This window comes from Ambystoma mexicanum, chromosome 6q (genome assembly GCF_040938575.1).
Source record: "Ambystoma mexicanum isolate Mex_15411 chromosome 6q, UKY_AmexF1_1, whole genome shotgun sequence".
NCBI lineage: Eukaryota > Metazoa > Chordata > Amphibia > Caudata > Ambystomatidae > Ambystoma > Ambystoma mexicanum.
This window is the reverse complement of record NC_090937.1, coordinates 1080154914-1080170475: the sequence shown is the minus strand read 5'-3', so window position 1 is coordinate 1080170475 and position 15562 is coordinate 1080154914. Positions and strand designations below refer to the sequence as shown.

The following is a 15562-nucleotide window of genomic DNA, read 5'->3' as shown; positions in this document are numbered from 1 at the left end:
AGTCTCCTCCCATGTGGCCAGGGAAAGGCAAATGCTACCTGATCCTAACTCTGGGAGTGGTATCATGGGGGAGAATCACATGGGAGGAGAAGGCGGTCAAGGGAATGTGGTGACTCTGTCAGGAGAGACGCAGTATTCACCCTCTTCTGAGGATGAGGTTTTGCTAATGCCTGAATGTTTAATGACATGTCACCGTAGGGCCTCCCCTCTCAGACTTACCCAAGGAACCAAGTATAAGAACCTTCTTTGTAAACATGGAAATTATGATAATAAGAATCAGGGAGTTAGTGATACAACTTTTAGTAGTAACGATTCTCCATGGTGTTCAGGTTATGAACCCAAGAAAAAACCCATATTTCCCTTAAAATCTTTTACTAAATATACCTCATGAAAATCCCCTACACAAAGTTGATTAAATGTTTTTAAAACAACTAAGGACATTATGGACTTCAAGTTCTTAGTACTGAGACGAGGGAGAGGGGTCTAGAGTTGCACGCCTGAGTGGGACCTTTAAATGCCTTTCAGGTGTGGGCCATTGAGAAGAAGCAGTAGAAGCAGCAGCAGAAGGCCGAGGTTGGAGACGCCGCATTGCCAGTAGCTGGATACCATGTAAATAACGTGGCGGAAGTCGGGGGTCCATCCAGATGCAGAGGATGCGCAGCATGTAGTGCTGTGGAGGCCAGTTGTCCAAAAGAAGAGAGAAGCTCTTTGTGTCCTGTTTCTCCCTCTGGTGTGAAGTCTACACCGCAGCGGGTGCTCCACTGGCACTGACAGACGTGTGACGCAGATCTCGACCTGTGAGGCTGAAGCAGCGAGTCCAATGCTGACGCAAGGACCTACTGGTGAGTTGGCCTAGTACAGGTGACCCCGGGTGCTCTGAAATGGACCACTGTACAAAAGTGCGCAATTTGAATATCGAACCTTAAAACTAAAGCTAACTGGGCGCAACTCTCTAGTTGCGAGATGTCGAACAGGAGAACATTGTAACCCAGATTGCCAAAGCCAAAAGGGGGAAATAATTGAGCAGAGTGAATGTTATCTCCCAAAAGAGAGACATCGAACAAGAGAACCTTGTAACCCGCATTGCCAAAGCCAAGATGAGGCAATAATTAAACAGAGTGAACGCAACCTCCCAAGAGAGAGATGTTGGACAGGAGAATATTGTAGCCCATATTATCAAAGCCAAAAGGGGGCAACAATCATCAAACCAAGTGAATACAGTTTTCCAAAAGGGGGATAGCTCACCAAGGGACGTTATAATCTGCATTTTCAAACCCAAAGAACTCTGAGATTGACATCAGGTCCTTTTGAATGTAACAGTTCCAGATACATGAGTGTAAGGAATCATACAGACAAGAAAGGATAGGCAATAGCTACCCACAAACAACAAAGGCAGTGAACATTAAGTTCACAATTATGGTGTACACAGAATGGGGGAAGAGTTTCCCACAGGGTCAAGGGAAACTCTAGCCTTCTGAGATGGTTCCATTTATGGGGCCCCACTGAGAACGCTCATGGAAAGGAGCAGCAGGAGTGGGTGTCTGTGTCAGTACCCTAAGGCACGAGCAAGGAAACAGTACTCACAAGACTGAAGCCTGTATGGGTCCAGTCGGAACTGAACAGTGACTGCTTCCTGAAACAGGAAACAGCACACTGTTAACAAGATGGCACAAGGTGCAATAGTGAAACGTGACAAAGGAAAGAGGCAGAGATTTCCTTCTGGGAAACTCAGGAGTCAAACTCTGAACAAAGGAATTAGAAAAGCACAAGTGAGGGCAAGAACAGTAACAGAAATATCCAGGGAAAGAATAGGAAGTCAAAGTGGGCAGGGTCGAAGATAGAGAACAGGAAGAACGCGGAACAGCAAGAAGACAAGAATCCAAGTGCAAAGGTACAGGAGGATGGAACTGCAGACTAGAAACTAAGAACCGGAATCAAGGAACAGCAGACTGAACTATAGACCAGGAACAAGAAAACTGTGCACCAAAACTCTGGACTAGGATAACAAGGCCTGAACGGCAGAACAGTAACAAGGAAACAAGGAACTGTAACTATGAACAAGATTAACAAGGGCAGGACTACACATAGATAACAAGGAAACTTGGGACTGGAATATATTAAGCTAAAGCCAGGAAACCCGGACTATGGGCACAGAGCAAGGAACTGCAGGCAGAGAACTTGAAATTTGGTGGTTGGGAGCAAGGGGCTGCAGACAGGGAAAAAGAGGACTTCAAGCAGGAGCGCAGGAGTACAAGACAGGAAGCAGAGGGGGTGCAGAGCAGAAGGCATTGGAATTCAGGCAGATTAACAGAGCTGCAGGGCAGGGAGCAGAGGGCAGTGGAACAGGAGGACATTCTGGAAACAGCAGCAACAGCACACAGCAGAAATCCAAGGATCAAAGCACGAGGGGCTTTGATCAGACCACATTGATTCTTGTTCCATTACATTTTAAATTATTGCTTTTTTGGCTCCTCCTGCTAATTTCGAATTTAGGTACCCCTGACTCATGTGTTTATTGATGTCCCATTGCATTTTAAGTTAGTGCCTTTTTGGCTCCTCCTGCTAACTTCGAATCCAGGTACCCCTGATTCATGCGTTTATTGATGTCCCATTACATTCGTGCCTTATGGTTGCTAACAAACCACATTAATTGTTGTGCTGTGCCTTATGGTCGCCTACTGGCCACATTGATTGTTGTGTTGCGCCTTATGGTCGCCTACAGACCACATTAATTGTCGTGTTGTTGCCGTATGGTTACCCTTTGACCACATTGAATTGATCTGTGTTGTGCATCCGGTCGCTAACAGACCACACCTGCTACCGTGTGTACTAGCGACGCCACCCACATCATGTATTGGTACCTATCGACTCTCATCCACCTACTGTATACCTACAGTAGACACTGGTCTAGTCAACCCAACCCACATTTTAATCAAGACACATCCACTAGCTCCTCGTTGCCCAGCACCATGACACCCGCAAATCTGTACCTGGATGATCCAGCACTCTGGATACACCACTTTGCTACTAGACCAACACCTAACCAACCTTGCACCATTGCTATCAGAAACACTAGACTGAATTCTAGAACTAGACTACCCACTTATCCATGCTCTCACCACCCTAGCCTATTGAATAGAAACGCTACATTGAATTCTAGAACCGGCCCACCCACCTCTCCTTACTCTCACCACCCTAGCACCTTATCCAGACTAAGAGCCCGTAGCACGAAACACTCGCATATTGACCATAACCTTGGCAATTCCTCTATTGACTCAGACAATCTAGCTCACAGCCTTCGGCATAGTCGACCGATACCATCTGAAAAATATCCCAAAAAAGACATACTAATTGAAGCAGCTTTGGTGAATGCTAGGTCTCTTCCTGCCCATGCTCTCGACATTGCTGACTTTATAACTTATGAAAATCTTGATCTCCTCGCAGTCACAGAAACTTGGCTCAATGCTACATCCGGCCCATCTCTGGCCCTCGCCATACCTAAGGATTATGTTATCATTAGATCCGATAGAAACACCACTCAAACGAAGGGAGGCGGACTCGCCCTCATATTCAGAAATACCTTCGACATTAAAGCCATCCAAGACGCTCAAATCCCTTCTGCTGAATCCCTATCAATTAAACTACCTCTTTCACCCAACCACACGGCAACTGTGCACCTTATTTACGGTCCTCCAGGACCCATCTCCTCTTTTATAGAGGATATTGCATCACTTATAACCATAAATACCAAACCTAATTCCCAAACCATCTTACTTGGGGACTTTAATCTGGGTTTCAACGACCCTAAGGACTCTAACGCCCATGACCTAGTCAATACCTTATCTGAACTGGGTCACACACACATTATCCATGAACCCACTCATATCAAAGGCAGAACACTAGACTGGCTCTCCCACCTCAACTGCTCCATTGACCTCCTATCCAATGACCCTTGCATCTGGTCGGATCATCATAAATTAACCTTTACTATCAAAGCCAACACACCCCTCCCGGTGCCTATCATCGCCCCTGCCACCTGCACGAGAAACAAGAAAGATATTACTCCTGACAATCTTATACCTATACTACTCCCTATCTTGAATAATATCGATTCAGACGCTGACCCCACAGTCTTAGTGGATACCTACAACCAGGCTCTACTCAAAGCACTGAACTCCATTGCCCCTCTAAAATTGCGGAAACCTAAACCACAGCGACACCTTAACACCTGGTTCACGCCACAGTTAAGAGAATTACACAAAACTAAAAGAACCACTGAGGCTCATTGGAAGAAACACCCCACAATAGCTAATAAAACTGAGCTATCCCTAGCCTCCTCTAGCTACAAAGAAGCCATACTTCTTGCCAAAAAAGATACCTATAAGAAAAGGATTACACAAGCGGTTTCCAACACAAAGGAACTCTTTAAGATTCTGAAAGAACTAGAATCCCCCATCGCCCCCATAGACAAATGTGTTACTGACACACTATGGTGTAGCAATATTCAGAAGGCATTATTAGATAAAATAGCTTGCCTACAATCCAAAATCAACGCTAAAAAATCCTTACTACTAGCTGATCCGGACTATAAACAACTACCGAACAAACCATCTACCTTTAAATCAACCTGTAAACCTTTCAACTTTTCACCCCTCTCAACTTGGGAAGTAGAAAACATCATCAGGAAACTTAAACCCTCAAACTGCCAAGGTGATGCCTGCCCTGCCCCAATCGTCAAAGCAGCAGCTCACGACCTGGCACCATTCATTACCAACCTCATCAATGCCTCCTTCAAATCTGGAATAGTACCTGACAACCTTAAAGACGCTTGGGTCATTCCACTTCTCAAAAAACCTACTCTTGACCCAACCAACCCGTCTAACTACAGGCCGATAACGACTGTACCGTTCTTATTAAAAATATTGGACAGAGCAGCCTATTTACAAATACAGGCCTACTTAGAATCAAACAACCTCCTAGGACTCAGGCAATCAGGCTTCCGACCGAGACACGGTACGGAAACTGCATTAATGGACCTCACTACCCAGATCCAAATCCTGAAAGACAATGGCAAACTCGCACTCCTCTTACTGCTTGACCTGTCAGCTGCTTTCGACCTGGTCAATCACCAAACACTCTGTCACCATTTCAAATCTGCAGCACACTTTTCAGACGCAGCCACGGCTTGGATCAGTTCCTTCCTGGCGAACAGAACCATGAGGGTCTTCTCTCCAACGGATTCTGCCGAACCTTCACCTGTACCTTGTGGAGTCCCGCAAGGCTCCTGCGTGTCCCCGACACTTTATAATGTATTCACAAAACCCCTTTTCGATATCCTTGATTATCTGGGTGTCACGTATACCAATTACGCTGATGACACCCAGATACTCATTCCTATCACGGGTGATTACGAAACTGACAGCACCACCCTTAATGAAATCTACTCTGTAATACAAGCATGGATGGCACACCATGGACTGTATCTCAACGACGAAAAAACCGATTTGATCATCCTGGGCACTCATGCCAAACTCAAAAAACGTAACCCCTCATTCAAAGCCTTTACCATTGATGGCAATCTTATCCCTGTGTCAAATAACACTAAAACCCTTGGTATCTACATCAAGGCCACCTTATCCTTCTCCAAACAAACCAATGCAGTAGCATCATCAGCCGCATACACCTGTAAGCTGACCACTGCATGTAGACCGTTCATCTCCGCACCCAATTGTATTACTCTTGCCCGAGCATTAGTCCTATCAAAAATAGACTACTGTAACGCTCTTTACTTGGGTACTAGTCACAAAAATATCAACAAATTGCAAGTTGTCCAAAACAATGCCATCAGGGCTGCCCTCAACATTCCGAAAAAGGCACATATATCTGAGACCAGACGTAAACTACGCTGACTCCCTGTCGAACACAGAATATCCCTTAAAACGTTGGCCCTTATACACAAAGCCAGGGCCAACCTTGCGCCAGCATACCTTACGAACCAACTTACACCCCACACCTATTTAAGACCACTCAGAGCAGCACAAACTAACACCATGACCATACCGAGATTCAAACTTCATAACTCGGGTGGAGCTAGCTTCCCTGTACAAGCTTCCAAATTATGGAACTCTATCCCTGCATCCTTGCGAGCAGAATCCTCATTCAACCTGTTCAAACACCACACTAAATGCTGGCTTCATAATTTGGACTCTATGACAGCCTAACCTCTTGACTGCCGCTGACAAACCTTGTTATTTAATGTATATTTGTACGCACTTGCAATACTATGTTTGTACCTATCTGTAACTGTAACGTAACCATTGTTGACTGTTTTAATTGCAACTGTAACCAGATCTAACTTACGCGCCCTTATGCCCCCGGGCGTGGCTGCGCTTTATAAATAAATAAATACAAATACAAATACAATGCAAGAGCCCTGTGCTCCTGCAGGCAGCTGCATACATACTGACATGCTCTGTGTGTGCTGAAGCAGGCTCATTGGAAGCACCTGGGGCACCACACCTGAAGGTAATCTGCCTCCTTTCCCTCTCTGGTCATTGGAAAGTGAAAGCAGCACCGATCTCTAAGGCTTATGGGGATTTTAGTTCTAAGACTGGAGCATAGGAATAGGCAGGGAATAAGAACTGCCACAAGGTGCATTTTAGGATATTGTAAGAGGATTCAATTAAACACTACAGCTAAGTCAATGCCTAGTCTGGGATACTGAATGGAAACCCTTATTGATATATCTTTATGTCCAGTTCATGAGTTCTGGATGACTACCCCTATATAACACCCCTCTCTTAGAATCCCCCTGACTCCACTGAGCCAAGAAGTAGTTCTGTTTTGCAAGTTTAAAAGGTTTATTTGAGAATGTAAACAATATATATATATCACACTTTATAATAAATTAATATCTGTTAGTACACTTAGACATATGATGTTGATCAACAATGGGTAATCTGGCACTAGCACACTTCTTTACAATCAATGAGGAGTTAGTATAGGATGGATAAAGTAGCAAAAATACTTTTATGATTTCAAGGGAAAAGCAATGAGGAATAAAATGCAGTACAGAAATACTTGATATGATTTTAGCAAAAGATAAGATAATCACTTTTTCTCTGGCAATTCACCCCCTCCCCTATGCAATGTAAGAAATGGAAGGAGATGGAAAGAGGAGCACACAGTTCTCAGGAATGCAATCAAATACAATACGAAATTCAGTTCCCCCCCAGCAAGCTTAGAGAAAACCGGTATGAGTTTTAAAACACAGGCCCAAGTGCTTTGAATGTGGTGGCAATGAAGTGAGAAATATGCTGAAAATGCTTTTAATTCCCTTTAGGAGGTTCAGAGTGAGTGAGAGATACTTGGGATGAGTTCAGGCTCACTTTAGCAATGATTCAGGGATGGTTCTTAAGAGGCAAACGAATTTTAGCAGTTCAGGCAAAAGCAGCTATCTTTTTACAAGTAAAGAAATCGGGCCAAATCGTGGCAAAATTCGTGAGTGCGTGAATCGTGATTGCAGGAAAAGTATACGGAACCCGGTTCTAGGCTTGTTGGAAAGCTTAGATTCTAAGCTTTCAGAGGAAAGTTGAACCAAGTTCGTAGCCCAAACGGTTCCAGAGATACGGACGATTAAATAAAGGTAGTTTTTCGGATTTTAAGTAAACTCAAAATGATAGGTGACAGCTGTGCAGCTGCAGAATTGACAAATGACAGTGGTGCAGCTTTACAAAATGACAAGTGACAACTTCTAGGAGGCAGTTCTGGTTAGATTAAAATAGTTTGGATTATTTTAACTAAGAGATTGGTTCTGCACAGTTCTGCTAGGTACTCACAATATATTTTTGAAATAGGCCTCGCCACGGATCTGGTCAGGTTTTGGACTGGACTCCGGTTCTGGTCTCGGCACTTCACAGTGATCTGGGTCAGCTCTCTGGTTCTGCTCACAGCGGTCTGGGTCACTCTGGATCTCTGGTCTGGTCTGTCCGGATACAGCGGTCTCTGCACGGCTCCTGGATCTCTGCACTGGTCCTGGCAAAAGTTCTTGGCAGAGGATTCAAGCAGCTCACCCGGCTGTGAGTAGCTTGCAATGATTTGAGGCCTGCTGCAGAGAACTCAGCTTGTTATTTTAGGCCTCTGATTTAGGTTCTAAAGTATAAGTTCTAGGTTCTGGAATATGTAGCTGGAGTCAGTCTGGAACTGGTATCTTCTGGATGTTGTGTGGTCCCGCAAAACGCTCTGCAGCAACTGGATTTGAATGCCTCTACCTGTCCCAGCAGTCTCTTTTTATGTGTTTTGAAAATGGGTGTGTGCCTGGGCCTAGCTAAGCCTGCCCCTCTCTACTTGTCATTGGCCCAATTCTCCCCTCTCCCATGATTAGGGGAAGGAAATGTGAGTCAGAGTGATGCTGTAGGTTTTATGGGTCAGAGGATCCTCCCCTGGTCAGTTTCCACACAAATCTATACTTGACCCAAATACATATTGCACAGATATGCAGTTGTTTAAAATTACATGCACCCATCACATATCACATGAGGTATACTCTGTTCAAACTCTGCTCTTCCTGGGGGCTTGCATTCAGAAATGGCAACATTTTGCGCTTTTTAACTGGTTTTGCAATATTGCTTTTTCATTAAAATGTATACAAATGTACACCCTCCTACTACACATATCTCAGTAACTTTCCATTTGTCCAGCTTAAAAACAGTGTCTGTGGTGTCAATAAATAGCAGGGTTTTGCCCCAGAACATCACACAAATTGGAGTTTGGGCTTGAATTGTAGGCAAAGTTTCCATTTTAAGGTTCCCCACATTTCACATTTCTGTCATCCGGTTACCAAAAGTTATCAGTGTTTCTGTAAAATATATATTTTGCTTTCAATTCAGTTCTCAGAGTGTTGGAGTCCGCCTCCAAGACTTGGGTGGGTCAGTGATCACATGTCTCTTCTGCTGGGAGCTCTTTGTGTACAGTCAACAGTCAACATCAGCATATTCTATTCAAGTGCAAGAGCTTATTGTGTGGTCTCTGGGAGGCTGAGGTCAGCAGACCAGGGAGCCACTTTGCATTTGGTTAGTATGACCATGTGATTTCCTGGGCTTCCTGAGGTGAGAAGGGTTACCAGCCTTTTGGCCTGTTAATTAAATCAGATTGTCTTCTGGGAACAGCATGTGGTTAAGATTTTAATAAACTCCCAGCCTTTGATGTAAAGGCCTCTCCTGCAACTCCTGACATGCAGTTTCCCTGTCAGAGTTTAGACCGCTAGCGCCACCTTGAGGTATTTATCGGTACTGCGTCCATTTTCTGGATCAGTCTTGAATGAATGCATTCCAAACAAGAGATTTTACATGGAAGTATAATATCCAGGTTCAGCACATGGCATTGGTGTGGTTCTGCAGTAAAATAATTTTGTGCCCGTTGAAGGAATGAATTCCCAATAGTTGTGGGTTGCTTTCGGCAATCAGCATTGCCCCTTTTGCAATGGTTTCAGGCTACTGTGTGTAGCCCAATGGTGGTTTTAGGCAGTGCCCTTCTGTGCCCATAACATCGGCAAAAATGGGTGGCAGCCTATTCTTCATGCATTTCCCTGTGCATTTTCTGGGAAGCTCTGGCCATCATGATGTTTTCAATGCCAGTAATGCACAGTTTTACTGGTAGGGCTCGGATGCATGGGTAAAAACATCCCACAATATCTAGTTTGTGAAAATAAATAATGAATTACCAAAGACTTGCAAACAGAAATAAAGACCAAAATATGAATAGGTATTGTCCGGGGAGGATGATGGTGATGATTGAGTCCCAAATAGTCCACATTGGGTGCCAATTGGTGCTCTGGTGGCACAGTCGTGATACAAAATGGGGCTGAGGGTGGTTCAGCGCCCCCGAGAAATATTTGAAAATATTATGGGAAAATGGAACATTCAATTTGGATACAAAACCATACAATTTGCAGTCAGTTTTGTACTGCAGTACATGGAATAAATCCAACAGCTACCATGTCGCAAACAGTGTAGAGGTGCATTTCCCACCTTCCCCCGGCCCCAAACACATTTTCATGTTGCCGTTGCCACAAATATATGCCAATGGGCTGCGAGTGTACCAAGACATGGTCATACTGGCTATGCCACATAATGCCTGGAATGGAATTATAAGAAAACATGTCCTTGCTGGCTGTGCCATTATAATTAATTAAATGGATTAAATCATGGCTTTTTATCCAGCAGGCTGAACACAGGCTGCTTGAAAACTGTACGCTGCTTGAGACCCATTGGAACTACGCCTTCCTGAAGTGACATATTGATAACTGGGAGCAGATACGGGAGAAGGTGGACAATATCATTGTTATCATGCACATTTTAAACCGGTATTTGGCCCAGCCAGTGCACAGGTATGTATAACCCCAAGCCGGCTAGATTTATAAAAAATGTAGATCTTTCATTCAATTGTGTACTGTCTAAGTCACTTTCCTTTCATATGTCCACTGCATAATTTTGCGGTTAGATTTCATATTTGCGTCCGTGGAAGTAGTCAACAAACTAGCTACATATGAACCAGGTTTCCCCACCCCCTCTTTTCCCTATGTATCACCCCAACTTGTAAGTTATACTGTTTAATGTTTTGTGCTGTTATTTATACAAACTTGTAAATAGACAATAAAATAATGTTAAAAACTGGCTATGTGGCCAGTCTTGCACAGCGATGCCCTGCGGAGGTTAGTTTGTAGCTTGTCTCACCCAGTCAAGGTTCTAGGGAATCTTTACATCTTAACGTAGAAAGAGATATTAGGAAAACACATCTTTTAGGTACTTTGAAGGGATGATAGGTAGGTTATTCAGATGCAGAGCATGTGGGAAATGTGAAAGATGGCCTGGAGGGAGCTACACATAAGAGCGCATTTATAGCATTAATAGCCTTATTAGACCTCAGTGTGCCATGTTATTGTACCCCTGCATAGCAAATAAAGTATAGGAGATGATCATTGTATTAACGGCATTGGCTATCTCTGCTCAATGGGAAAGTCAAAACCACAGTTCGGATAATATTCAAGTGTACAAATTAGAATTAAATGTAACTTAGAATGTAAATGCAACATCATCCATCTTCCTGTTCGTTCAGCGATGGGTAGGTTTGCGCTTGATGTTCAACTGGGAAGTCAAATCCAGCTTGGTCTTATAATAAACAAATCATATGCAAATAATCTTCATTAAAACCCATGATATGAACTTCTTTCTCCCACTGTACTTGTGAATTGTGTACATGCTGATACCATGAATGTATTTGTATCAATTTACCCAGCCTTACAGTTGGGGAAACTAAACAGAGCAAACTGTAAAAACAATGATAAAAACAAAGTCATGAATGCCTCCAAAATATAAAAATCAAATCAAAGATAATAAAATTAGTGGGAATAGACCGGATGGGAGCATATAATGTTGTTGTCATTCGATGGCAGCATCAACTCGGATAGCATATCAGGAAAAGTAACCTGAAACTGTAACATCAATAGGAGGAACAAGGCAGAGCAATAACCCCGTAGTGTGAATAGCATGAATAAGAATACAAATGTGCTTCCTAAGTACACACATTACAAAGAAGTATTGATATATTTTATGCTCAATTTGCCTGAGGAGTGCTTGTGAGGGCTGAGTTGAAACACGAGTTTGGAGGATGACAGGAGAACAGCTGTGCTGGTGGAGTTCTCTACTGTCACTTCCCATAATGCTGCGATTGGGACGAGTTTGAACGTTAAAACGTTCACCTTCGACATCTTACTCCTACTTTCCACCTGGAACTTGCCTGCCATGTTTTAGTAATGCTTTAACTCATGAAATACAATTATGCAGAACACATGGTGCAAAACTAAGATGTAGTAGAAGGATTAATCTGAAGGAAAACTAGGCAATTAGAAATAATGCTCTCAAAGCCTGCCTTCTGCTTGCCGAAATTGCTCGTATTTTCCATGGCTGACAAAATTGGGATATCCTCGAAGTTATCCTGTTAATACTGTGCACTACTAAAACATTCTTACTCATTGATGGTTTTATAGACTGCAGTGCTACTACATATAGAATCATAATACTGATGATGTATGCAGGGCGCTCACAACCTTAAGGTGTTCCTCAGCTGGCTCAAGGCATTGGTAGGCACAGAGGCATGCATAGGTGTGGCTTATTTGGGTAAGCAGCCTGGCTCTAAAATTGCATGCTTGTGACTATCACACAGGTATAACACAGAGACACCTTTACAGATATCTCAAATAAGCCAATGTCAGGAGTGAGATGACCAGCATTTGCGTTCCTATCATTTTGTATTCTGGTAACCATGGTCTGATTATAGTGGGAAAGTAAAGTTACAAATACTGTGGGAAAATACAGACTGGCATGAGCTAAAAGACCAGAGTTTACAGAACATCGCCTGAAGTTTGCCCCCAGACTTTTGGGATATATGGGAACTCCTGGGTAGGTAACCAGAAAGCATTTTTTTGTCAGACCTAAAAAGGGTTGCATTTGAAGGCCATGTAGATTCCCTAATTTCCCCTCCCTGCCATCAATATCTTTGGAGCATGTAAGGCAAGAGTGGGGTTATTTTTTGCTATGTTTAAATCCCATGTACTCTGCGAAATGTGCAAAGTCATGGCTCGTGAAAGATGGTCCGTTGTCCGACCTTATGACCTTTGGGATGCAGTAGGTGTGAGCATTCGACCCACCGCGGGGATGGCGACCGTGGCTGTAGTGGAGGGAATAATTTGTACTTCTGGGAATCATGAGTATTCATCAATCAGGACAAATAAGTAGGAGCCATCTCTCATGGGACCAAAGAAGTAAATTGCCAATTCGTCCCAGATACCCTCCGGTAGGCTGGACATCTGCAACGGATGAGGTTTTGGCAGAGGGGCAACTACCCTGCATATGGCAAAGTTCTGTAGCGTGGTTTCCACTCTGCTGTCGAGTTGGGCAAACCATACTTTCTGGTTGAGTAGTTTCTGGGTCAATGCTCTGCAGAAGGTGGATGAACCCACTGAGGAACCCTACAAATTATATTCAAATAATAATAACGATATCTTTTGTGATAAGCAAAAAGGTAAGCGCCAGGTGGTTCCAAGTGGACCACAAGAACAGCATATATACCCAGGCCCCACGCTGGACCCCTTGCTAATAGGCATAACCATGTCTCACCCACATGTGACTCACCAACTGTGTAATATGCCCTAATCAAGTACTATAATTTAGCCCATATGAAGCGCTTTAATGGGAAACATGTTTCTGCTGATAAATTGAATGACACACAAATAAAATTCACTTTAAAACTGACATATTCACATGTGAGGAATATCTAAGTGTGAGAGCGCAAACAAACCATACATCTAGATTTCTCTTTCTCTCACTCCGATCTCTTTTGTGAGTTTACCTCTGATGGATAGGAGGATGTGGGTCAGTACATGTGAAATATAATTCTGCAGGGGGAAAGCAGGTTTTGACTTTCACTCCCAGTGTTCAAGGTTGCACCTGAATGTTCGGCATCCCTCCAGCCTTCCGCTTAATTCAAAAGCTGGATTTTCTGCTTGGAAGTGAAGGGATCTTACCTATAAAATTGCATACTTGGACTGGCAGATGACCATGTACTTAAGATATATATATAAGTACTTTAATCAATAAGTGTTTCCTAATCTGAATTGTCTGTGTACATTTAGAGTGTTTACTCCCACACAGCACAACATTTGCTAGCAAGAGTTCTGTACATGTGGTTATAAACTAACAATGGGACAAAATGAGGTAGGGGCCCAATGATTGAACATTTGGAATCACCCTAGTTCATTGTATATAACACAAAACCGAATATATATATATCAATTTATGTACACAACCCAATGGCATGTGATGGATCTGACGCTTGAGGTCAAGTTGTCCTGAGCAACAATGCCTCTCCAAAATGGCGGCGCTGTTCTGTTGGAAGAACTGTTTTGGTGTTTATTCTTACCTCCTTGCTTATGACTAGCACTTCCACATCTGAGTTGCATGAAACTGAGACAGGTCGTTGTCTGTTCGTCAGAAGACATATTTCCTGAAACAAACAAAAAAACATTTTTGACAAATAAAACCTAAATGGCTGTTTGTAACAATTCATCAAACTTTCGGCTTTCCTTTCACGCGTTTCAAAATACAGCTCTTTATGGAGGTTGCAAATAGAGGAAATATTGCCGATTAACCTGAAGTTCATGGCTAAATTTCTACGTCAGTTAAAGGGTCCTTCTAGCAGCCTTATTCATTTTATTCATATAAGTGATCTTAGCCCTTCAAGCATGTGAACCTCTATCATGGGCGAGCAGAAAAAAGAAAAGATATGCTGACTATAACACACACACACACACAACTTCTTTTAGTGCTTTATAACCAACACATTTGACTTTACGTGAGACAAGAGTCAAGTGTTTCAATGCAATTCAAGCAAAAATTGACAAAAGTAAACAGTTTTACCGTTTTTAATGTTTTCATATGATTGGGGGAAATGGCTCAGTGCAGGAGGGCACGGCGTACGCATTCGGCGTGTGCTATTTGGAACCCATGTTAGTAATCAATGTGTTTTTATTTTTAAGCAAAATATTGATTGGTAGTAAAGGCATTTTATTTTATATGAAAAAGTTTAAGAACAAACATTTATACTAATATACAAATTTGATTTCTACAAGTATGGAAATATATTGTAATCTATTACATATCAGAAATATGAAACACGAGGGGCTGGAGAGCAGGCCATACATCTAATAGGGCTTCGTCAATGCTGTCTGCTTCTTGCTCCACTTGGAGGCAGTAGGACGAAATATTCATCAGGATGCAGGTGCGTATGTGTGCGTGTGCACCTAGCATGGAGTAGCGTGCTCACTAAAGTTCTTTTGCCAGTGCTGTGGAGGCAGTGGAGATTCGCCAAATACGATCAACTATTCACCGGAGGCCCGGTCATCATCACACGGGAGCAGCTGGTGAGCCCAGAGGAGTCACTGTGCAGGGCTATGTGTGTGGCCAAACTGTTTATTGTGTGGGGCAGGAGGAGTGCAGGAAGCTGATGGAACATGCTGAGGGATGCTAGACATTGCTTGTTGGATTGTGTAACTGGGTCCCCCAAACCTAGTATGGCCCACCGCCCGTACCACAGGTTTGGCCCAACAAATAAAGGAGGTGGAGGCGGCGTGTCTTGTTCCAACGCTTTATTTGTTCATACTGATCGTAACTTCCCATGTGTACACGTCAATACCCTTGTCCCACCCCAACAAGGCCCACAGGCTTCATATCACCATGACAGCTCCCTCTTTCTTAACTACCAAGAGAGAGGGGGTCAGTCCATTTCTTCAATCAGTCTGATGGGTTTCATCTTGACTCTCATTGGCCGACATATGGGGCCCATCCTTGGTGTGGACTGTCGAGAGTCCTCCGTCGTGGTCCACTCTTCCTCTGATACCTCACTGCCCTCCAGTTAAGACATGTTGGATTCTCCTCTTGTATCTTCATCTGTGTCACTCTCCCTGACAGACTTGTTCCTCACTTTCTTGAAGTGGGCGACATTGCAT

General features: G+C 43.3%; 1 protein-coding gene across 1 annotated transcript in view; it reads right to left on the bottom strand.

The window, feature by feature from the left end:
• The window catches only part of LOC138516471 (cyclic nucleotide-binding domain-containing protein 2-like), a 1453423-nt gene that overhangs the window by 1079085 nt on the left and 358776 nt on the right, over nucleotides 1-15562 (bottom strand). Inside the window, exon 7 of the mRNA XM_069631627.1 lies at nucleotides 13978-14061. Coding sequence (XP_069487728.1) covers nucleotides 13978-14061 — 84 coding nt within the window. The remainder of the gene's footprint in view (nucleotides 1-13977; nucleotides 14062-15562) is intronic.